Source organism: Glycine soja, chromosome 16 (genome assembly GCF_004193775.1).
Source record: "Glycine soja cultivar W05 chromosome 16, ASM419377v2, whole genome shotgun sequence".
NCBI classification, from domain to species: Eukaryota; Viridiplantae; Streptophyta; class Magnoliopsida; order Fabales; family Fabaceae; genus Glycine; species Glycine soja.
In genome coordinates, this window is record NC_041017.1 from 32180607 (window position 1) to 32204889 (window position 24283).

Genomic DNA, 24283 nt, shown 5'->3' on the forward strand with positions numbered 1-24283 from the left:
TTCTGAACCCTTTTGGGTATCTTCCAGCAAGTAAAAAATGAGCCCTTTTGCACCCTTAGCAACTCTTATTCAATATTGCCAAAGTCCAGAAGTTTCCCAAACCTGTTGTGCACTATCACATGCATCCGAAAAAAAGATTCCATTCATTCTTCAAATTAGATGAGCATAAAATGCACATTTAGCAGGACATAAAACTCCTCTTCTTCTAAGGTTTGATCGTGCTGGAAGGCAGCCACATAAAATGTTTTTGATTTGGTTGGACATTCATCTTCCAGATGCAGCTCCAAATTCCGTCAATTTTTAATCCTTATGTATCCAACAGATTCTCCATAATGCAATAATATGCAGTCTTCACCGTGTATTGATCACCTGTAGGGCTATATTTCCAAATAATACAATCAGCATCATTATGGGTATGAAAGAGGGGTACTTTTTTATTTTATTTTATTTCAAGGGCGCATTACTTTGATAAAAAATAAATGTTGTCAATAAACTGAGATCTCCAAGACAGAGCTTCATGATCAATTAAAGCACTGGCAGATAAATTTCCATACTCCATAGGAGATAGGGGTAGAAATATAAGAATTTTCCTTTGCTCTAAGTCAAGGTTGACTCCAAACATTTATAAGATCACCATTTTCAATTCTCCATCTGTTTCTAAGTCAGTTTTTTTTTTTCTTTCTAATTACCAAGCCTTCGGCTTTCCAGTGCAATTTCAAAGTTTCTAAGCCAGTTTTTTTTTTTTTTTTTTCTAATTACCAAGCCTTTGACTCAAACGGGTTGGCCATCATGGGTTAACACATAAACGGATCGAGCCTACAGGTTCACCTTCAAGTGAGTCAGAAAAATACCAATATGGCCCTGTTTACCATGAGTTGGTGGATTAGGTGAATTGACTCATTAAATTGTTAAAAATAAAGTAACAATTTTTTTTAAGAAAATTTTCTTTTTTTATTTATAAAAAAGTGACATTTTTCATGAAAAAAACATTCAAATGATTGAAACACAATTATACAAATACAACTAATAAGCAAAGTGACAAATGTCTCAAATAAAATAATCATTCATGCATCTATATATAATATTATCATTAAAGTAGTCATTCAACTGTCTCAAATACATAAATACTATTTAAAAGTCTTAAAATAAAATTCAATTATCCAAACATTAGTCATAATTTGAACAACATTAAAGTCTTATAATTAAAAAATATCAATTTATCAAGCCAACATATATAATTGAAATTACTAATTACTAAAGAAATAAACCCTTTAATTCTAAGTTTCATCATTCAAATTCCAAAATTCCAAAATGAAATTGTAATTATCCTAATCCTTAAGTAAATAATAATATTATATTTTTAGTGGATTAGGTGGGTTAACCCGGCTGAACCCATCTAACCCGTGGATTAATTAAGTGAACCGGGTTGACTCCCTAGGTTTGAGTTCACTTTCACAGGCTTAGGAAGTAGTTGGTTTTTGACACCTTCATCTTTTTGAGAATTTCACCTCTATTTTAGTTTAGTTTGTCACGTGTGAACCAACCAACCACATCAATTGCCATGGGGAATAAAATGTATTAAAATTAATTTTTATAATAATTATCTTAAAATTTATATCAATAATAATTTCTAAAAAGTTATATCAATTAACTTATAATTGATTCACAATGTAACAACTTTTATACTAATATTATATCATTATTAAACACTAAAATATTGATTTTAAATTCCTTTCTAGAATGCCTTAAAAATAAGAAAAATACTAGAAATACACTCTTTTATTGGTTGAAAACTTATTAAAAATAAAAAAATAGTGGAATCCACATGTTTAATGATTATCTCTCCTGATTTTATAATAAATAAATTTTAACCATGAAAGTGTATTGATAACCCATCCTCTAATTTAGAGAAAAATTAGATATGAATAAAATATTATTTTATTTTATTAAAAAGAAAAGAAAAAAATAATTTTCAATAACAACAACTTAATTATTTTTATATTCTTAATTTACTTGTGAATGAAGCTTCTGATGATGCAACATATGTGATGAGTAAAGAAAAGAGGATTTCAACAACTCGTTGATGTGGAGGAATACCGAGAGTATCTCATTGATTCGTTAGAATACCAAGAGGTTGATATAAGGGTTTGACTGCTCGTTGATTCAAGAGAAAGCCGAGGGTTGAGAATTGAGAAAAACTTTAAATTTTTGTTCAATAATAATCTTTTCCTTTGAGTACATATGTTTTTTTTTTCTATACATAAGAAGAAGAAAAAAAATAAAACTTTCTATAATCTAAATAAAAAGAAAAGGGAAAGATTATATATTCCTGATATTACTAATTAATATATTGCTAAATTAATGCAATAAAGATGATAAAGATATATATGATATAATTATTAAAAAGAAAATATAAAATATGTTAATATTTCTAATTTCCCTATTAAATCTTAATTAATTCCAAAAGACATCTTCTTTATATGACTTCTCCATTTTGAACTCTATATAGATCTCTTGGGATGTTGGATTTTGACACTAAAGCCCTGCCATCTTTTTTCACACCTTGATCCCTTTTCAGTGCATTGTTTCACCACACTTATATATAAGTTTTTGTACTGATGGCTGCCAGCTAGAAATGATTCTTGGTGACTTACAAATGACAACAATCGAGTTGGTGAGAGCCACATCAACTCATGGTCTTTTTTTGTTTTATCTGCCGGACTCAAAGACAACGTTAGGGGCTTATAACAACTCACACACCCTTTCAATCAATTGAGCCAGATCCCTTTGATATCAACTCATAGTCTATGATGAAAAACCATCCTTTTCCAAAATAAATTTGTAAGATTAAAATATTAAAACACAATCTTTTTTTTATTTATAACAATCAAAGATAATGTCGGAGGGTTTACAATAACTTACACATCCTACTCAATCAACTGAACTACACCATTGACATATAATCTATGTTAAAGTAATGAATTCAGTTATTCATGGAAATAAAAGGAAATACTAATCTATATAATTTTTGCGAAGTTTTGTGTAATAAAAAAGGAAAAATGAGGGAATTTTTTTTGTAAAATGTGCAAAAAACTATAAAAAAAAATATATAACTTAAATGCATTAATAAATTCCAATTAATTCATGAATGAATGTCATATATCTAACTTTTTGTTCACTTGTAGATTCTAGTCTAGACTGCTTTACACGCCATTTTTTTAACGTATCATTGAGGGTCGACTTGGCTTCCAATGAGGAACCAACATTTCTCATGCGTGTAGTCCATTACCGTTTTTTCCTATTTATTTTTCAACCATCTACTCTTGACTCTTGTCTCTTTCCAATAGACATGTGATACACATACAATAATTCTTACAACAATTTGTATAAATTGATCTTTTTTGTGTGTGTATATCATCGGATTATTTATTACATTTCAGGCAAATTTTGTTATACAGGTATCATTTCTCTTCCCATCCACTCTCTCAGTTTCCTACTTTATCGGTTGTTGTTTGATTTTTCCAGAAAGCTTCCTTGTAATGATGTAACTCATAATACTGCACATCATGAATCAAGGGTACCTTTTTTCATGAACAATTATATCAATTGTAGTCTCATTAATACTGCTCGGCTTTGATTTTTTGTTTTAAGGTAATTTGAAAATAGCTGGATACGATGTCCTCCTCCTCCATTAGCTATGGATGGAAATATGATGTGTTCCTCAGCTTCAGAGGTTCTGATACTCGCCATGGTTTTACTGGTCATCTCTACAAAGCTCTCTTAGACAGAGGAATCTACACCTTTATTGACAATGAGGAGCTTCAAAGAGGAGAAGAGATCACACCATCACTTGTCAAGGCAATTGAAGACTCTAGGATTGGCATCCTTGTTTTCTCTAAGAACTATGCTTCTTCCACGTTTTGCTTAGATGAACTTGTACACATCCTTGCCTGTGTTAAAGAAAAGGGTACAATGGTTTTACCGGTTTTTTATGAGGTTGATCCCTCTGATGTACGACACCAAAGAGGTAGCTACGAAGAAGCACTGAATAAACATAAGGAGAAGTTCAATGACGACAAAGAGAAATTGCAGAAATGGAGGATTGCTCTGCGTCAAGCAGCTAACTTGTCTGGTTATCATTTCAAACATGGGTAATGCACTAATGTTTTACATTTATTTATTGTTTCTTTGGTTTTAATTTGTCTATTGATTTAATTTATTGTTGAAATTCATGGATGTGTGTTGCATTTAGTATGACTTCACTCAATTGCACAGGAACGAAAATGAATATGATTTTGTTGGCAAGATTATTAAAGAGGTCTCCCGAAGAATTAGTCGTACTCATTTGCATGTTGCGAATAACCTGGTTGGATTGGAGTCTCGAGTGCTGCATGTAACCTCCCTTTTAGATGATAAATATGATGGAGTTCTCATGGTAGGAATCCATGGAATTGGCGGGGTAGGAAAAACAACGATTGCTCGAGAAGTTTATAATTTGATTGCTGATCAATTTGAATGGTTGTGTTTTCTTGATAATGTGAGAGAAAATTCAATTAAACATGGATTGGTGCATCTCCAAAAGACACTTCTTTCTAAAACAATTGGAGAGAGTAGTATTAAGTTAGGAAGTGTTCACGAAGGAATTCCAATAATAAAGCATAGGTTCCACCTAAAGAAGGTTCTTTTGGTTGTTGATGATGTTGACGATCTAGATCAGTTGCAGGCAATTGTTGGAGGGACCGATTGGTTTGGTTCTGGCAGCAGAGTCATCATTACCACTCGAGACAAACATTTACTAACATGCCATGGGGTTACAAGCACATATGAGGTTGATGGGTTAAATAAGGAAGAGGCTCTTAAATTGCTTAGTGGAACTGCTTTCAAAATTGACAAAGTTGATCCATGTTATATGAGAATTTTAAACCGTGTGGTAACTTATGCTTCTGGCCTTCCACTGGCTTTGATGGTAATAGGTTCCAACTTGTTTGGAAAAAGCATAGAAGAATGGGAATCTTCCATAGATCAGTATGAGAGAATTCCTAATAAAAAGATTCAAGACGTACTCAAAGTAAGTTTTGATTCTTTAGAAGAAGATGAGCAACAAATTTTTCTTGATATTGCTTGTTGCTTCAAAGGATATGCTTTGACATATGTTAAAGAAATACTTTCTACTCATCACAATTTCTGTCCGGAATATGCTATTGGAGTGTTGATTGACAAATCTCTCATAAAGGTCGATGCAGATCGTGTGATATTGCATGACTTGATAGAGGACATGGGTAAAGAAATTGTCCGACAGGAATCACCAAGAGAGCCAGGAAAACGCAGTAGGTTATGGTTTCCTGATGATATAGTTGAAGTTTTGGAAGAAAATAAGGTAAGACTAATATATAGTTGGGTTGGCTTTTCAAAGTGTAATTATTCCTCTGTTTCCAATCTTTCAATGGCAATGTTATTTTGCTATTTGTTGCTTTCCTTTCATGACATGCAACCTTCTGTACATATGTATGTCAAATTCCAAACATATATGTGTTGTGGTTTACTTGTGCTTTTGTCTTAAAAGGGAACTAGCAGAATTCAAATGATAACTCTGGATTACCTCAAATATGAAGCAGCAGTAGAATGGGATGGAGTGGCATTCAAGGAGATGAATAACCTCAAAACACTTATTATTAGAAGTGGTTGTCTTCATGAAGGTCCCATACATCTTCCGAATAGTTTAAGAGTATTAGAATGGAAGGTATACCCTTCACCATCTTTACCAATTGATTTCAATCCCAAGAAACTTGTCATACTGAAGTTTCCTTATAGTTGCTTAATGTCTCTTGATGTGCTCAAGTCGAAGAAGGTAAGCATACAAGTTCTCTTCTTTACTTTATATCAATAAATTATTTTGAATATTATTTGTTTGACTCCTATTTCTTTCTCTTTTTTGTATTTTTTGCCAGATTTTTTTGAAGATGAGAGTTTTGAATTTTAATGATTGTCAATATATAAGAGAGATACCTGACCTATATGGTGTCCCAAATTTACAAGAATTATCATTTTGCAATTGTGAGAATTTAATTAAAATTCATGAATCGGTTGGATTTCTGGATAAACTTAAAATCTTGTATGCTGAAGGCTGCAGCAAGCTTATGAGTTTTCCGCCAATCAAATTGACCTCTCTTGAAATACTCCAGCTTTCATATTGTCATAGTCTTGAGAGTTTTCCAGAAGTATTAGGGAAGATGGAAAATGTAACTTCTCTTGATATTTATGGCACTGTTATAAAAGAACTGCCATTTTCAATTCAGAATCTCACACGGCTTCGAAGACTTGAACTGGTGAGATGTGAGAATCTTGAACAAATTAGAGGGGTTCCACCTAATTTAGAAACATTCTCTGTAAAAGATTGCTCATCCTTGAAAGATTTAGATCTCACACTTCTTCCTTCATGGACAAAGGAACGTCATCTTTTAAAGGAGCTTCGTTTACATGGAAACAAGAATCTTCAAAATATTAAAGGGATTCAACTGAGCATAGAAGTACTGAGTGTAGAATACTGCACATCCTTGAAAGATTTAGATCTCACACTTCTTCCTTCATGGACAAAGGAACGTCATCTTTTAAAGGAGCTTCATTTACATGGAAACAAGAATCTTCAAAAAATTAAAGGGATTCCACTGAGCATAGAAGTACTGAGTGTAGAATACTGCACATCCTTGAAAGATGTAGATGTTACTCTTCCTCCTGCATGCACCCAAGAATGTTGCATTTTGAGTACACTTTTCTTTGATGCTTGTGGGATGAATCTTCATGAAATACACGGGATTCCGTCGATCATTAGAACTTGTTCTGCCAGAGGCTGTCAATACTCGACATCTGTGCCCACAGGCATGTTACTGAATAAGGTTGCTACTTTCATATGTATTTTACTTGATATAATTCATGTATTTCACGTTACGTAATACTCTATATATATATGTGTGTGGCTAAATGTATGAATGAATTATGACTAACAGGAATTGCATGAGGTCAGTGGATTCAAATTGCTCAGAAGAAGGATTCTAGAGTGGTTCGAGCATAGTACAAACGAATCGTCAATTTCTTTCTCATTTCGTACCAAGTTCCCTGTGATATCTTTCTGTGTTGTTGCTAGACCCAACACATATTTAAACCTTGGACCCATATTTATTTTCGATGGTATGAAACGTTTGTTACTAAGGGAGTTCCATTTTGACCAAGTAGGTGCTCATGTGGTTTTGGACCAAATAAGTCATCATTTGGTTATTTTTTAGATTTAAAGGTGTTTTTCATTCCTAATAAATATCCAATTTTGTATTTATTCTTTAATAAATCTTTATTTCGCGATGAGTCTCTAATAAAATAATAATTTTATTTTTGGTCATTGAAGGTGGAAGGAATTCTTTAGGAAAATGAATGGAATCCTGTGGTTATGTACTCACACGGTGTGTTTATCAAACAAATCGGAATCCATGTATCAAAATAAGGAAGCAACGTGGATGATATCCGATTTAACAATCTGCTGCTGTAGAAAGAAGACTATGCACTGGTGGGTGAAGGACATTTTCATATACCTCACGGCTACTTATTTGATTTAAAAATTGATATTAAGATTGACTCAAACTCTACATATGATATGATAGATTGCTAAACTTACAATTAACAGAAACTGCAAGAGTTGTGTGTCATGAATAAGGATTCCTGAATGTTTTGAGCACTGTGGCAAGGGACCATCAATTTTTCTTCTCTTTTTCCGGGACATGTTCCCTGCCATATCCCCCTCTGTTTAGTTTACCATTTTCTAACTTCTTGCAAGTTTTTTGCCCCAGTTGATCATCAATGGCATTTAAGTGATTCGAAGTTCCCAAATATAAAGGAAATACTTTTAAGTAAAAGATCTCTTCTTTACTTCTATGTAAACAAATTCTTTTGAATATTTTTTGTTTGATTCCTCTTTTGTATTTTTTGGCAGATTTTTTGTAAAGATGAGAGTTTTGAATTTTAATGAATGTGAAAGTATAACAGAGATACCTGATGTATGTGGTGTCCCAAATTTAAAAGAACTACCATTTCGCGGTTGGAAGAATTTAATTAAAATTCATGGATCAGTTGGATTCCTGGATAAACATAAAATATTGGATGCTGATGGTTGTAGCAAGCTTAGGAGTTTTCCACCTATCAAATTGACCTCTCTTGAAAATCTCCAGCTTTCATATTGTCCTAGCCTTGAGAGTTTTCCAAAAATATTAGGAAGATGGAGAATGTGACTTACCTTCAGTTTTCTGGAACTCCCATAAAAGAACGGTCATTTTCAATTCAAAATCTCACTCGACTACAAGCACCAGATCTGGTGGGTTGTGGAATTGTCCAATTACCAAGTAGCAATTTTGTGCTGGAAGAACTTTGTTATTTGATTGTTAATGAATCTGAGGGGTTGCTATTACCCAAAGAGGAAGAAGATGAAGTATAAATGAGCTCAATGGTGTTTGAAAATACCATCGATCTTAACCTTTTAAAGTGCATTATATCAAATAAATTCCTTCAATTCAAAGAGGTCTCCGTTTGTTTGCCAATGTTAAAGAATTATACCTTTTGCAGCATGATTTCACAATTCTTCCTGCATGCATTAAAGATGTCACTTGCTGACCAAAATTTATTTGAAAGGTTGTGAGAATCTCCAAGAAATTAGAGGTTTATATTCCAACAAACTTGGAAACATTTTGGGCAATAGTTGCTCATCCTTGAAAGATTTAGACCTCACACTTTTTCCTGCATGGACCAAAGAATGTAACTTTTTAAGGCAGCTTCGTATGTATGGATGCAAGAATCTTCAAAAAATTACTCTTCCCTTCATGTATTTTGAGAACACTTTATTTGGATAACTGAGGATCTTCAAGAAATAAAAGGGGTTCTTTCCAGCATTATAGCCTTTTCTGCAAGAGATTGTCAATCCTTGAGTTCTGAGTATAGACGCATGTTACTGAATAAGGTTACTATTTTCCTATATAGATTTGACTTGATATTAACTCCTACACTAAATACACCCACACACACATGTGTGTGTGTTGCTAAATGTATGAACGAATTATGACTATAAAATGAACATGGCCAATGAATTATGAATGGGTAGAGTTTTGTTTGCCGGCAACAATGATTCAAGAGTGGTTCGAGCATTGTACGAATGGATGGTCAATTTGTTTATGGTGTGTAACAAGTTCTCTGCAATATCTCTTTTTGTTGTTGGTGGTGGACTCCGTGTATATTTGGATAAGTCCCGAATTTACCCTCAATGCAGGAGACAGTTATCAAAAGAGTTGTTCCATTTGGATATATAGTAGATGATCATCTGGTTATTTTTTATCAGAAAGAGGAACCATTCTATATGCATATATGGAGTTCTTTTGGAAATTGAATGGAATCAAGTGGTATGTCAAACAAATTAGAATCCCATGTATTTGAACAAGGAAACAGCATGGAGGACATCCAATTTATCAATCCTGTGTTATGAATATAATAAGATTAACATGAACGTTTATTCTTGCACTATATATGTATTATACACTTTATCTTAATTCATTGAGACTAATAAACATATCAATGGTTAAAATCATCATTTTATTTGTCCAGTCTTCGAGTCTATCACTGATCATACAAAACTTTCTTATCAAAATTAGAGTAAACTATATTTCTTTTATCACACACACGTATTCTTTTATTTATTTTTTTATTTGATAAAGGAAATCTATCTCTTTATTTATAATTGTAAGTGATCCACCCATATGGATATGCTAAATGATGTTATTAAGATGTTTGGAGAAACTACAATTTATTATGAATGGATTATATTATTATTAGTTAATGTATTATTTATGTCGCGCGCATGTGTGTGCAACTTTTTGTCCGATATGGGACTCTCCTAACTAATTTAAAAAGCACTTTTGTCGTTTTAAAAATATTTAACGACGGAGTTAATAATTAATTAAAAGATATATACCAATGAAAAGTAATTTGTAATCAAGTTAAACTTTAGTGTCATTTTAATGAATCTTATATTATAAATGAAAATTCATATATATATATATATATATATATATATATATATATATATATATATATTTATAAGATGATTAAAAGGTGTTTTATTAATTTGTTAAATAAATTTAATTTATTGTAATTATGTTTAATTTTTTAATTTTAAAAGTGAGTGACTTATGAGTTCGCTGTCGGTTGGCGCCTAGTCCACCGAAAGATGAACTTGCAGCTTCTTTGAAATGTCATTCTCTGTATTCTATTCTTTTACGCGTTAATATATGTTTTTTCTCTGAGTCAACGATTTCAGTTCTCCGATCATTCTCTTGCTAATTGCAATGCAAGACTAAATTATTACCCGTATGTAATTGTTTCCTCCCCTTTAGTTATGAGATACTTTTTTTTTAAATTATCTGTTTTATTTATATTTTTTATCTAATTTTTAAATATATTAATTATTTTTTCAATATATTTTTTAAATTATTTTATCTCCAAATATTAATGATAAAAAATTAAGTAGATAAAAAAACAAAAATATAATTTTAAAATGATAATATAAATAAAAAGTTTTATAACTAGGGACCGAGTGGTTGGAAATTCGAGGGAAATAAGTAAATATGGATTAGATTTATATAAGTGGACCATCGGTCATCAAACTTACGGTACATCAAAATCTTATCCAAAATCTTAAAATTCAGTTTCAACAATTTCACTTTTATGTAGGACTTCAACTCACATTTATAACTTATCTCCGATGAGGGATTACTCACCATGAGTTGACATCCTAGTTTCTTTGCGTTTGTATTTTCGAAGTTCCTAAATCATATGGCAGAAAGAGCAGAACCATCCTCGTCTTCCTTCGCAGACAAATGGAATTTTTATGATGTCTTCCTCAGTTTTAGAGGCAAAGACACTCGTCAAAATTTCACTGGCCATCTCTACAATTCTCTATTCAAAAATGGAATTCTTACTTTCATAGATGATAAAGGGCTTAGGAGGGGGGAAGAAATTACACCAGCTCTTCTCAATGCCATTAAGAATTCAAGGATTGCCATCATTGTTTTCTCAGAGGACTATGCATCCTCAACTTATTGCTTGGATGAACTTGTCACGATCCTTGAGAGCTTCAAGGAAGAAGAGGGTCGATCAATTTATCCAATATTTTATTATGTGGATCCATCACAAGTTCGGCATCAAACAGGGACTTATTCAGATGCATTGGCAAAACACGAAGAAAGGTTCCAATATGACATTGACAAAGTGCAACAATGGAGGCAGGCTTTATATCAAGCAGCTAATCTATCAGGCTGGCATTTCCATGGGTATTTCATAATTCATACTATCCTTTTATTTATTTAGTATGTTATAAGTTATTAGCTCTGTTTTCCATCATTGTCCTAATATTTTTCATATAATGATATAAATACTATTAAGGGAAAATGTCAGGAGCTTTTGCTTAACTAATGCACTAGTCTCTTGGGTTTGAGCTCTCTTCTTGTGCTTAAGTCCTAATAGAAAACGAAACCAATTATATGGATCTTGATCAATGAAATTTAAGAAACGGACACTATTTTTTTTATATGATTAATTCTGATTAAAATGCGTGAACTCAAGTTTGATGCTTTGGTTTGAATTCACATATTATTCTTTAATGGGCAGATCTCAACCAGAGTATAAGTTTATACTAAAGATTGTTAAAGAGATCTCTGAAAAGATTGATTGTGTTCCTTTACACGTTGCTGATAAACCAATTGGGCTAGAGTATGCAGTGCTAGCAGTGAAATCTCTCTTTGGACTCGAATCTGATGTCAGCATGATAGGAATATATGGTATTGGTGGTATAGGTAAAACCACAATTGCTCGTGCCGTGTATAACATGAGTTTTAGTAAATTTGAAGGCATCTGTTTCCTCCCTGACATTAGAGAAAAGGCAATTAATAAGCATGGCCTTGTTGAACTCCAAGAAATGCTACTTTCTGAAACACTCAAGGAGAAAGATATCAAAGTGGGACATGTCAACAAAGGAATTCAAATAATAAAACAGAGGCTTCAACAAAAGAAGGTTCTTTTAATTCTAGATGATGTTGACAAATTAGAGCAGTTAAAGGTCCTTGCAGGACAATATGATTGGTTTGGTTCTGGAAGTATAATCATTATCACCACAAGAGACAAACACTTGCTGGCTACTCATGAGGTGGTAAAATTATATGAGGTTAAACCATTAAATGATGAAAAATCTCTTGAATTGTTTGATTGGCATGCCTTTAAAAATAATAAAACTGATCCAAGTTATGTGACTATTTCAAACCGTGCAGTTTCTTATGCATGTGGCCTTCCCTTGGCTTTGGAAGTTATAGGTTCTGACTTATTTGGAAAAAGTTTGAATGAATGTAATTCTGCATTGGATAAATATGAAAGAATTCCTCATGAAAAAATCCATGAAATATTTAAAGTAAGCTATGATGGTTTGGAAGAAAACGAGAAGGGGATTTTCCTTGACATTGCTTGTTTCTTGAATACTTTTAAAGTGAGCTATGTCACACAAATGCTACACGCTCATGGTTTTCATCCAGAAGATGGTTTGAGAGTGTTGGTTGACAAATCTCTCGTAAAGATTGATGCTTCTGGTTTTGTGAGAATGCATGATCTAATTAGAGATACAGGCATAGAAATTGTAAGGCAAGAATCAACAGTTGAGCCTGGCAGACGTAGTAGGTTATGGTTTAAAGAGGACATTGTTCATGTTTTGGAAGAAAATACGGTATGTTAGAAATTGTGAACATGTCTATGCTATATTCTTTGCTTTTCATTCCTTTATTAATTTACGGAATTCATTGAATGCTAGATAAATTTTGGGATTCTTCCCCCTTTTATCAATTTAATTTTTATATGTGGTTGACATTACTAATGTGCACATTTTTGTGGTTAAATTGTGCTTTGGACCTGGAAGGGAACTGATAAAATAGAATTCATAAAGCTTGAAGGGTACAACAACATACAAGTGCAATGGAATGGAAAAGCCTTCCAGAAGATGAAGAACCTGAGAATTTTGATAATTGAAAATACAACCTTTTCTACAGGCCCTGAGCATCTACCAAATAGTTTGAGATTTCTAGACTGGAGCTGCTATCCTTCACCATCTTTACCATCTGATTTCAATCCAAAACGAGTTGAGATACTCAAAATGCCTGAAAGTTGCCTTAAAATCTTCCAACCTCACAAGGCATGTATCAATTTCATACTTTTTATCTTCAACATGAACTTCTACTTTATTAGACGATAAATTAAGTCATTTACTTTTATTTTGCAGATGCTTGAATCATTGTCTATAATAAACTTTAAAGGTTGCAAGGTCTTAACCCATCTGCCGAGCCTAAGAGAAGTACCACTCGTAACCTTTTTGTGTCTCGATTACTGCAGTAATTTAGTTAAAATTGATTGTTCAATTGGGTTTCTTGATAAGCTCCTCACCCTGAGTGCTAAAGGATGCTCCAAGCTGAAAATTCTAGCACACTGCATCATGTTGACTTCTCTCGAAATTTTGGATCTTGGGGATTGCTTGTGTCTTGAGGGCTTCCCAGAAGTATTGGTTAAGATGGAGAAAATAAGAGAAATATGTTTAGACAACACAGCCATAGGCACATTGCCATTTTCAATTGGAAATCTTGTTGGACTTGAACTCTTGTCCCTGGAGCAATGCAAAAGGCTGATTCAGCTACCAGGTAGTATCTTTACACTGCCGAAAGTTGAAGTGATATTTGGTTTTAGGCATTGGAGATATCTATTCTTTGAAGAGAACCAAGATGGGAAAGAGTTGAGTTTAGAAGTGTTTCCAAAGGCCATTCTTGTTTGCCATCTTGATCCCAGGCATTATCATCATCTTGACCTGTATTATCTGTACATGAGTCCTAATAATGTCATCCAAGTATGCAGTCCTAATCTGTATATGCTCTGTGATTTCGATTTGTTGTTCCAAAAGCTTGCATTGGGTGTCGAGAAGGACTGGTTTCGCAGATGCAGGAAATGGTCAATGAATTTCTCGTTTCGAAAAAAGTTTCCTAAGATTGCGGTATGTTGTTCTATAATATCTAGATTGAAAAGTGTCATGGAAATGGTGTTGATTTTGAAGTTCAGCGTACTCATCAATGGCACTATGCAATTTAGTTCTTCATGTAATTACATATTTAGAACATGGGACCCGATACTCTGGTGTGATCTAGAATGCAAAGCGGAGGGAATATTTTCAGAGCACGAATGGAATGAAGCTGAGATTTTATTCGAGTTGAAATGTCCTGCACCAAGTTCTGTAGAAGCAATGTGGGCCCACAACATTTCCATGGAAATTATAGACTGGACTCTAATTGGTGTCTACAATCAAGGAAACATTAAGGATGATATTAAATTCAAAATGCCGATGTCAACTTTTTTACTCCCTAACGGAGAACCTCCTTCATTACCTGGTTGTTTGTACTATGTTGTTAGTCATGTGACCGATAAGCTTGTATTGGTGGTAGACGATGGAAGGGAGAAGGGTGAACAGGAAGAGAAAATTATTGGATAAATGACCATTTTAGTCTCTTAATATGTACATCTGTAACAATTTAGTCTTCGAAAGAATACAAATCCTGTTTTAGTTCTTGAATGTATAAGAAATGTGACAATCTGAGAAATGGACACAGTTTTAGAGTAAACAATAACTATAGCTCTTGAAATTAGATGGCGCTATCACACTAGTGCCTAAATCAGAGGAAATTAAAAGAAAATCCTTGAAACATTAGTACAAAATTTAAAAAAAAAATGTTCACTTAAATGATAATATTAACATATATTTATGGACTAAAATGACAACAAGTAGTTGAACTTAGGAACTTATTTGACATTTTAAAGACTTATTTTTCTTAATTTCAGATACTAATATGACAGTGTTACAATTTGAGAGACTTAAGTGGTTGTTTACTCCACAATTTTATGTTATTATTAGTTTTGATTGAAATACCAAACACAAATTTGACGCTTTAGTTTCAATTCACATGTTTTTCTATAATGGGCAGATCAACCAGAGGTTTATCGAAAGATTGTTAAAGAGGTCTCTGAAAAGATTGATTGCATTCCTTTACACGTTGCTGATAATGCAATTGGACTAGAGTATTCAGTGCAAGAAGTGAAATCTCTCCTTGGACTTGAGTCTGATGAGGTGAACATGATACGAATTTATGGTATCAGTGGTATAGGTAAAACCACAATTGCCTGTGTTGTGTATAACTTGATTTTTAGCCATTTTGAAGGAGTGTGGTTTCTCCCCGACATTAGAGAAAAGACAATTAATAAGCATGGCCTCATCCAACTCCAAGAAATGCTACCCTCTGAAATACTCAAGGAGAAATATATCAAAGTGGGAGATGTTTACTGAGTAATTCCAATAATAAAAAGGAGGCTTGAACAAAAGAAGGTTCTTCTGGTTCTAGATGATGTTGACAAATTAGAGCAGTTAAAAGTACTTGCGGGACAATATGATCGGTTAGGCTCTGGAAGGACAATCATTGTCACCACAAGAGAGACAAACACTTGCTAGCTACTCATGGAGTGATAAACTTATACGAGGTTAAACCATTAAATGATGAAAAAGTGGTTGAATTGTTTAACTAGCATGCCTTTAAAAATAATAAAGTTGATCCATGTTATGTGAATATTTCAAACCGTGAAGCTCTTGATGTGCATGGCCTTCCATTGGCTTTGGAAGCAATAGGTTCTCACGTATTTAGAAAAAGTTTAAATGAATGCAGTTCTGCATTAGATAAATATGAAAGAACTTCTCATGAACAGATCCATGAAATACTTAAAGTAAGCTATGATGGTTTGTAAGAAAATGAGAAGGGAATTTTCCTTGACATTTCTAATATCTTCAAAACTAAAGAAGTGGGCTATGTCACACGGATGCTACATGCTCATGGTTTTCATGCAGAAGATGGTTTGAGAGTGTTGGTTGACAGATCTCTCATAAAGATTGATGCTTCAGGTTTTGTGAGAATGCATGACCTAATCAAAACACAGGAAGAGAATTTGTAAGGCAAGAATCAACACTTGAGCCTGGCAGACATAGTAGGTTTTGGTTTGATGAAGACATTGTTCATGGTTTGGAAGAAAATATGGTATTTTAGAAATTAAAAACTTCTTTATATTTTTCTTCATTCCTTTATTTATTGATTTTGATGAATATGTTCTAGATTTTGGGATTCTTTCCTTTTTTTTTTCCTCAATTTAACATGTTTGATGAAATTTATTAACTGGGAAGGTTAATATGTTCAATTGCTAATGTGCATATTTTTGTGGTTGTCCTTTGGACCCAGAAGGGGACTGATAAAATAGAATTCATAAAGTTTGAAGTGTACAACTATATAGAAGTGCAATGGAAGGTAAAAGCCTTCAAGAAGATGAAGAACCCGAGAATTTTGATTATTGCAGACACAGCCTTTTTACAGGCCCCAAGCATCTACCAAATAGTTTGAGAGTGTTAAACTGGAGTGGCTATCCTTCGCCATCTTTAGCTTCTGAATTTCAATCCTAAACAAGTTGAGACTTGGGATACTCCGAATGCCTGAAAGTTTCCTTCAAATCTTCCAACCACACAAGGCATTATCAGTTTCAAAGTTTTTTCTTCAACATGAATTTCCACTTTAAAAAACAATAACTTGAGTCATTTGTTTTTATTTTGCAAATGTTTGAATCATTGTCTATAATAAACTTTGAAGATTTCAGGTTTTTAACCAATCTACCAATCCTAAGAGCAGTACCACTTTTGACCAACGTGTGCCTCAATAATTACACTAATTTAGTTAAAATTGATGGTTCGATTGGGTTTCTTTATAAGCTCTGCTTCTTCAGTGCTAAAAATTCTAGCACCCTGCATCATGTTGAAATCTCTGGAAATTTTGGATCTTGAGAGCTTCCCATAAATTTTGGGAAAGATGTTGAAAATAAGAGAAATATATTTAGACAAGACAGCCATTGAGAATTTGCCATTTTCAATTGGAAATTTTGTTGCTTCAACTATTGTCCTTGAAGGAATGCTGAAAGCTTAGTCAGCTGCCTGGCAGTATACATACACTGCCAAATGTTGTAGTGATACTCGGTTATGGGCTTGGGGGATAATCCATTTTTTGAGAATCATAATAAAGAGTTGGACTCAGAGGTGTCTCCAATGCCATGCATATTAGTGATTTTTACGAGTATATTACATGTCTTGACTTCTTTCTTTCCCCAAGTTTTTTGTTTCTCATGTGATTAAATTTTATTTATGCAGTCAAATCTTTCCCATCAAGTTGTTTCCATTGTATCTGGTGCTTTGAATGGGCAAATTTACTATAGGAGGTACTTTTAAAAACTAATTACGAAAGAGAGTCTGTTTTTAAATTTTTTACGAGGGGGTCTGTTCTTCCATGGATGCCGCCAGAAGAACTGGCGACATAGGTGTTCCGCCATTGCAGATGGCGAGAAGTACGCTGAGCTGGAGGGTGCCGCCACTGACACAGGCGAGACATGCTGACGTGCACTGATCTCGCCAGTTCCTTCTGCGAGACACACCCATATTAAAATGCTGGAAGCATGCCGCCAATCTAATTGGCGGGACATGCCCAATTAGATATGAATACGGAGTAGAAAAAAGAAAACATGTTATAACTTAATTTACTTTTGTCTCAATATGATTTGAATGTTTTTTTAACCAAACATGAAATAAATAAATAAAAGTGTATTATACTACTGACAACATTATATAAAAGAAAGCTGGAGTAGAAAGGGGTGGAGGCCAGATTAAAATTTACAAAGAAATAAATATAACATAATAGTGCTCTTTGTGAGGAATTTATCTTTTCTGTTTGTTTGTTTTTTAGCTTACAGGACCAAAAAAGAACATTTTTCAATTTCTATTTTAGGAGCTACTACTCCTGTTTTTTTTTTAGTATATAAATTTTTTAGTATTTTTATTCAATTTTTTTAAATATATATATGATAAAAATTGAAGAAAAATACCAAGAAATTTATATACTATTATGCTGCATCAACACAATAAAATAAAATAACTCTTTTTCTTATTCATTCTGTATCAACACATTACACATTATGAGAGTTATATGCTAAAGCTTTACGAGCAGATTTTTTGTTGTAATTAGCTCAATTGTAAATTTAAAAAAAGATGATTAACGGAAATCATGGGTGATCAGCTATTGCATTATTTCATGCGACTCGAATTGGTACCACCAATAAGCAATTTCCTTTAAGCTTTCCGATCTAAACGCACGAATCAAAGTTATGCAAATTGCAAAAGCAACATACAAAAATGACAAATATATATATCCTACATTGGCATGTCCCGCCAATTAGATTGGCGGCATGCTTCCTCAGCATAGCGGCACCCTCCAGCTCAGCGTACTTCTCGCCATCTGCAATGGCAAAACACCTATGTCGTCAGTTCTTCTGGCGGCATTCATGGAAGAACAGACCCCTCGTAAAAAGTTTAAAAACAGACCCTCCTTCGTAATTAGTTTTTAAAAATACGCCCCTACAGTAAATTTGCCCTTTGAATGATGCTGAAGCAAACAAGTATGATCTAGAAGCATGGTTTCCAGCCTCTCAAGCTTACAAAGAGCTAGTGTCCTGTTCAAACTTTACAGACTATTAAGCCTGAAGATTAGAAATTCTATATGTTCAAATTATAATTTAATTAATTGAATAAATAAATATTTTTATATGTTGCTAGTAATTTCTTTTTGGATGTTGTTAGTAATTTTTATGTCTTCTTCTACAATGGTCTGTAGTGGTGAAATTTTTTTAATGTTATATTAGTTTTATATACCTATATTTATTTAAGGTTGAGTACAAATATTCTTTTTAAAAGGAAATATTTTAAGATTGAGCGTATGAAACCTAACTATTAATGATTTCTTTTGTATTTAACTATAGCTTAATTTGAAACACATAAAGCTTAATTATTATTGTTTTTAGAGTCTTATTATTTATTAAAATAGTTTTATAATATCATTTAATCATAATTTATTATATATAATAAATTTATTAACTTTTATGTATAATAATTATTTTAAAAATTATATCTATAATAATTTATGATTATACGTAAGAGATTTTGTTACATTATTCGTACATAATTATTAATAAAATGATTTAATTATATCGATAGAAAAGTTAGAAATCCACCAAAAATCATTTTAACATTTTTTTCAAATCTATTGATTATTTTTAACAACATATTAGTAATTCGTTTAATTTAACAATATATTAGTAATTCGTCTAATTAGGGCATAACTGGTTGGATTTTTTTATTTAAAATCCAAGCATATACTCATTTTGGCCCATTGGTTACGCAAAAACTCTACATATGCCGTAACGGGTACATAGAAATTAAACATTTTTTTCGATGTAAAATAATCATTATGCGCACACGTTACGAGGAATACAATAAGAAGAAAAAATCTAAAGTAGAATTAACACTGATATAAAGTGAAAATCATTGTCTCATCACAGTAGTACTCACACTATACGGTGGCGGAACCAGAGAAAACCAACCAGACCGATTACTCTTGAGGAAACAAAAATCTAAGATGAGGTGCGCATGCATTTTATTTTCTGAGAACGTGTTTCAACAGAAAACTTTATAGCACATGCATACTGCGTTTTCTCTTTGTTTTGCTTAATTACTATTATTTCTTTAACTTGGATAAATTTCTTAGTGCGTGCTTTGTTGTTCTGGATTTCTTCTAATTGTATTTTCTTCTTCGTGTTCTCCTTTTTTTGTCTGCTTATTTTTTAGGAAGAAAAATAATTAGGGTTTTTAGCGTTTTAAATTTTCTTTGAACCGATAGTTTCATTATGTATACGTATCGTTTGTTGATCTTCTTATGGATTGTTACAAAGAGATGATTATTTAATCTCTTTTTTTTCTTCAATTTTTTCAATTTTTTTTTTCTTTCATGTAGGGTTTAGTTTACTACTACTTGCTCTGTATTTTCTTTTTCTTATTTCATTGTAAAATTAGGATCACTCCGAGTTGGTGATTTTTCTTTTCTTTTTTTTTTTTTTTTTGCCGTTAGCATAGCGAGAAGTAAAAAGAGAAAACAACTAGTTTTTCGTTTTTCATTTTTCATTTTATGTTTTTGTTCGAATTTGGAACTGTCTCAGTTGTGGTACCCTGTTCATGCATGATCTCTGTGGCAAGATTTGATTTGGTCTTGGAGGTGTATTTCTCTTTTTGGTTTCATTCTTAAATTTATTTGTTACTTGATGATTTTGGATGCAAGTGATGGGAATCTTCTGCCATCTACCACATATGTGGAATAGTCATGACTCATGAGTTGGATGCACTCGTTTTCCCACTTTGGTGTTGTTTAGCATGTATTAAGTAAACATTTGTCATTAAGGAACATTAAATCAAGGAAAAATTGATGTCTAGGTAAAAGTTTTAGGTTGTAAATAAATTGTGTTAGTATTAGAATTTTTACTAGGTTCAAATTTGATGGACTGAAATGTATTCTATTCAAGAGTTTATACTTTTGATTGAAGCCAAGAAATTGCATGTAAGTAGGTCAACATTTAATTTCTTTACTTGTTCTTTGCACTTTATGGTTTCTCACTTTTTCTTAATGTTTCATATGTCATTCGTTAACTCATTTAGGCCCCGATTTGATGAATATATTTCCAACTTAATTGGGCTTATCCACATCAATAAGCACTTATGAAGCATGTTGATCCTGTCTAGACAAGTTTTTAAAAGAGATTTTGAAATTCAAATAAGTTATTTTGGGCTTATTTCATAAGATAGAAAAATAAATCTGAGTACAAGTCTTTGCTAAAATTTGAATGTGTTAACTGTTTTCAATTTTTCATAATGATTGATGACTACATGAATTGTCAAAAACCTCATTCTTGCATAAGTGCTTCTCTATGTGTTTATCCAAATGCTTTATAGCTTATTTTAGTCCTCTTTTACGGAAGTAGAGCTTATTTTACATTCTCTACTTGAATTAGCATTTTTCAAACATGGATACAATCAGTCTATTTTTCATCCTAAAACACTTTCCTTATTTGACCAAACAGTTTTGGCAAGTATACTATTATCTATTCATTAAAAGTGCTACTCGAACTTTCTTCCTGATATTTTTGCTTATAATACAGCCGCCATCCTTCTGTCAAATGGGCTCAGACGTCTGATGTACTCTACTTAACAGTTGAGCTGCCTGATGCTCAGGATGTTAAGCTCAAACTGGAGCCAGAAGGAAAATTTTACTTCTCTGCAACTGCTGGTGCAGAGAAAATTCCTTATGAGGTTGACATTGATCTGTTTGACAAGATTGATGTAAATGTAAGAGCAGTGAGCTGATGGTTTGTGAATCGTATCTTTTTCATTTATCTTTTGTAATTGGTGTGCTATTATGTCTCTTCTCAGAATAGCAAAGCTAGTGTTGGTTCAAGAAACATCTGCTACTTGGTGAAAAAGGCTGAGAACAAGTGGTGGGACAGATTGTTGAAGCAGGGAGGGAAATCTCCTGTCTTTCTGAAAGTTGATTGGGATAAATGGGTTGATGAAGATGAGGAGCAAGATAATAAACGTTAGTGATTATCAAAATTTCTCTGAACTTAAAGGTTTCATTATCCATTATTTTGTCTCATTTCCATATTCCCTTTTCAGCTGCAGCATCTGATATGGACTTTGGTGACATTGATTTTTCTGTAAGTGGCATAGCTCAAACGATATAGTTTAACACTGATACTTTTAGTTAGATGGGCACTCAAGTCTTGACCATCAATTCACTTTCTATGCAGAAGTTGGGCATGGGAGGGGGTGAAGGATTGGATTCTGATGCTGCAGGCAATGACGATGGTAACTATATCCAAATTTTGTCCATGTTATTTATGGGATACAACAATATCAATCTTCTTTTCATTTATATTTCAATCCTTTTATGAACTTGAGTTTATTTTGCTTCAGCTGTAGTTGACTTTGACTGGTCTCTTGATCTTTTTGTTCAGCTGATGAGAGTGACACAGAAGAGGAGTTTGTAGCTGAAGCATCTGCTAGTAAAGAACAAGATACGAAAGATGCTGTAAGCAGCGATGCAAAGGATGCACCTGATACTAAAGCATAAAAAATTCGAGAATGGTGAACGGTAACATAGCTTTGACTATGTAAGGGCAAGACAAGCATTTCTGAAAGGTTGCTTACCATAAATCTTTGCAGGGTTAACTGATGGTTCAGTGACCCTGGATTTTTAACAAGCTAGACATATGTGTTGGCCATACATAATACAATTTGAGAATGGAAGTGTTATTATGTCTTTGTTTCGCTTGGAATGCAGGGGTCAATGAGCTCTATAGTTTTTCAGTGAAGTTACACTTCTCTGATCGGTGAGAAAGTTCGTTTTAGAAAAGGCAAACTAGTTTGAGTTTTGATCAATGTTTTGAAATTTGGGATGGTCATTTAACCAGTGTAGACGTTTTGAATTAGTGACAATTTAAGGTCCTGTTTGGGATAAGCTTGTTCATAAGCATTTGTAAAAAAAAGGAAAATAATGTAGAATGAATTTAGCTTTTTCCTCAAGCAAATTTGCCAAAAGATTCCTATATAAAAGGGACAGAGTTAGTAGAAGGAAAGAAAAGAAAAGGTTGGCTTTCAAATTAAAATTTTAGATATTTCTTTCTATTTTCTCCAATTTTTATAAATATTTCTCTCCTCATTTTTTTCTCACTTGAACAAACAAAAATTATAGAATTTTTTCTTAACAAAGTGAGAAGAAGAAAAGAGGTAGAAAATATGGATGACCTTTTTAACTTATGAAAGGAAAAAGGAAAAGATGGTGATTTTTTAACGGTAGGATGAAATTAAAAATACAAAAAGTGGGAAATATTATGATATTTTGAAAGAATGGGGGAGAATAAAAGGGAATTAAAATTTGGAGAATCAAAAGAAATGGTTTAGATTATTTTTAGTCAGGAAGATATTAGTGTGAAGTTTTTATTAGTTTGGTGGATAATTAATTTTTATTTAAAAATTAACTTAAATATGTTTTTTATATTTGAAATATAGTTCGTTTTTAAGTTATTATTTAAAATTTACTTTTGGTTATTTATATATTTGAAAAAGTTTTGTATTTCAATGTAAAATATTTATCGTTAATTTTATTCTGTTAATGATAACGTGGCATATAAAATGTCACGTCATCAAGTTTAATAATCACTTGACACATTAGTAAATTAAAGTTGTATCATTATTTATTATTTAATTTATTTAAAAAATTCAATTATTATATTTTATTAACTAATTAATGTTAAAAAAATTAAAAAAATGTGACTTCCCCTTGCCAAGATCAAGTTTGTCATTGTGCTCCTCTACTCACTCGCCTACCTCCCATGTGTCGTCTAGTGTCGCCTCTGCTCCTACCACATCATCCTTTGTCTTGGGTCCGCTAATTGCATCGTCAACTACACCCCTCGCAGCTGACCTCGACCCCCACCTTGTCCTTGTCAACACCTTGCGTTGAGAAGATCACAAACACTATCATGGCGATCGCGCTCAATGACGAGGTTGGTGATGACTATCACACGCACGTAAAGGGTTATGGTGGGATCGTGATTGTGCGCAAAGGAGGGGTGTCTGTGGAAGGATGAAGAAGATGAATGGAGTGAGGCGGTGGGGCTATGGGTGGATTGTGAAGGATGAGGAGGAGGAGAGGGGGGAGGCAATGGTGGGAACGCTATTGGCGGTGATGGCAGCGATAGTTGCAATGGAGAGTGGAGGCGCCTGAAGAAGAATGCAGTCGTGACTATGGCGATGTAGGTGGATTGGACGAGAGGGGAGATAATAGGGTTAGGTGAGATATAAGAATGATGAATAATAGGGTTAGGTGAGATATAAGAATGATGAATTTTTGGATACGTGTCAATAATTAGACTTGATGACATAACATCTCGTCTATCACGTTATCACTTAATAGAATGAAATTAACGACAGATATTATATTGAAACATAAAAAAATTTCAGGTACACAAATAACTAAAAATAAATTTTAGATAATAAATTAAAAACAGTCTATTTTTCAGGTATGGAAAACAAATTTTACCCTGAAAAATTTAGTTAATCATTTTTAGTGGGATATATTTTTTTTCAATTATGCTTATTTTGTTTATCCATAAGATTCAAATTTAAGATTTTACTTAATGAAATTCAACTCAATTTTATTTG

The 24283-nt window shown here is 32.9% G+C and overlaps 3 protein-coding genes and 1 pseudogene across 3 annotated transcripts; all 4 read left to right on the forward strand.

The window, feature by feature from the left end:
* The first annotated feature begins 3355 nt into the window (after window positions 1–3355).
* On the forward strand, window positions 3356–7732 carry LOC114390132 (TMV resistance protein N-like). The gene is made up of 7 exons (XM_028350817.1): window positions 3356–3458; window positions 3652–4151; window positions 4276–5377; window positions 5564–5848; window positions 5949–6893; window positions 7005–7288; window positions 7397–7732. Exons 2-6 carry the CDS (start codon window positions 3676–3678, stop codon window positions 7278–7280), a joined length of 3084 nt encoding a protein of 1027 aa, XP_028206618.1. The 5' UTR covers window positions 3356–3458; window positions 3652–3675; the 3' UTR covers window positions 7281–7288; window positions 7397–7732.
* A 2976-nt stretch (window positions 7733–10708) lies between these two features.
* LOC114390878 (TMV resistance protein N-like) lies at window positions 10709–14732 on the forward strand. The gene is made up of 4 exons (XM_028351792.1): window positions 10709–11357; window positions 11695–12796; window positions 12986–13258; window positions 13346–14732. The coding sequence occupies exons 1-4, from the start codon at window positions 10861–10863 to the stop codon at window positions 14594–14596; spliced, it is 3123 nt and encodes a 1040-aa protein (XP_028207593.1). The 5' UTR covers window positions 10709–10860; the 3' UTR covers window positions 14597–14732.
* A 347-nt stretch (window positions 14733–15079) lies between these two features.
* Window positions 15080–17184, forward strand: LOC114389969 (annotated as a pseudogene).
* A 2260-nt stretch (window positions 17185–19444) lies between these two features.
* LOC114389225 (co-chaperone protein p23-1-like) lies at window positions 19445–22640 on the forward strand. The gene is made up of 6 exons (XM_028349855.1): window positions 19445–19654; window positions 21220–21406; window positions 21491–21653; window positions 21734–21774; window positions 21868–21925; window positions 22075–22640. Exons 1-6 carry the CDS (start codon window positions 19650–19652, stop codon window positions 22188–22190), a joined length of 570 nt encoding a protein of 189 aa, XP_028205656.1. The 5' UTR covers window positions 19445–19649; the 3' UTR covers window positions 22191–22640.
* Window positions 22641–24283: the final 1643 nt, after the last annotated feature.

Bases quoted from the DNA above. Each gene is read 5' to 3' on its own strand.
- LOC114390132 (XM_028350817.1), top strand. From the start codon at position 3,676: ATGTCCTCCTCCTCCATTAGCTATGGATGGAAATATGATGTGTTCCTC. The intron at 4,152-4,275 runs GTAATGCACTAA...TCAATTGCACAG, and splicing joins GGTTATCATTTCAAACATGG to GAACGAAAATGAATATGATT. The intron at 5,378-5,563 runs GTAAGACTAATA...TTGTCTTAAAAG, and splicing joins AAGTTTTGGAAGAAAATAAG to GGAACTAGCAGAATTCAAAT.
- LOC114390878 (XM_028351792.1), top strand. From the start codon at position 10,861: ATGGCAGAAAGAGCAGAACCATCCTCGTCTTCCTTCGCAGACAAATGG. The intron at 12,797-12,985 runs GTATGTTAGAAA...TGGACCTGGAAG, and splicing joins ATGTTTTGGAAGAAAATACG to GGAACTGATAAAATAGAATT. The intron at 13,259-13,345 runs GCATGTATCAAT...TTTATTTTGCAG, and splicing joins AAATCTTCCAACCTCACAAG to ATGCTTGAATCATTGTCTAT.
- LOC114389225 (XM_028349855.1), top strand. The intron at 21,407-21,490 runs GTAAGAGCAGTG...GTCTCTTCTCAG, and splicing joins TTGACAAGATTGATGTAAAT to AATAGCAAAGCTAGTGTTGG. The intron at 21,775-21,867 runs GTAAGTGGCATA...CTTTCTATGCAG, and splicing joins TTGGTGACATTGATTTTTCT to AAGTTGGGCATGGGAGGGGG.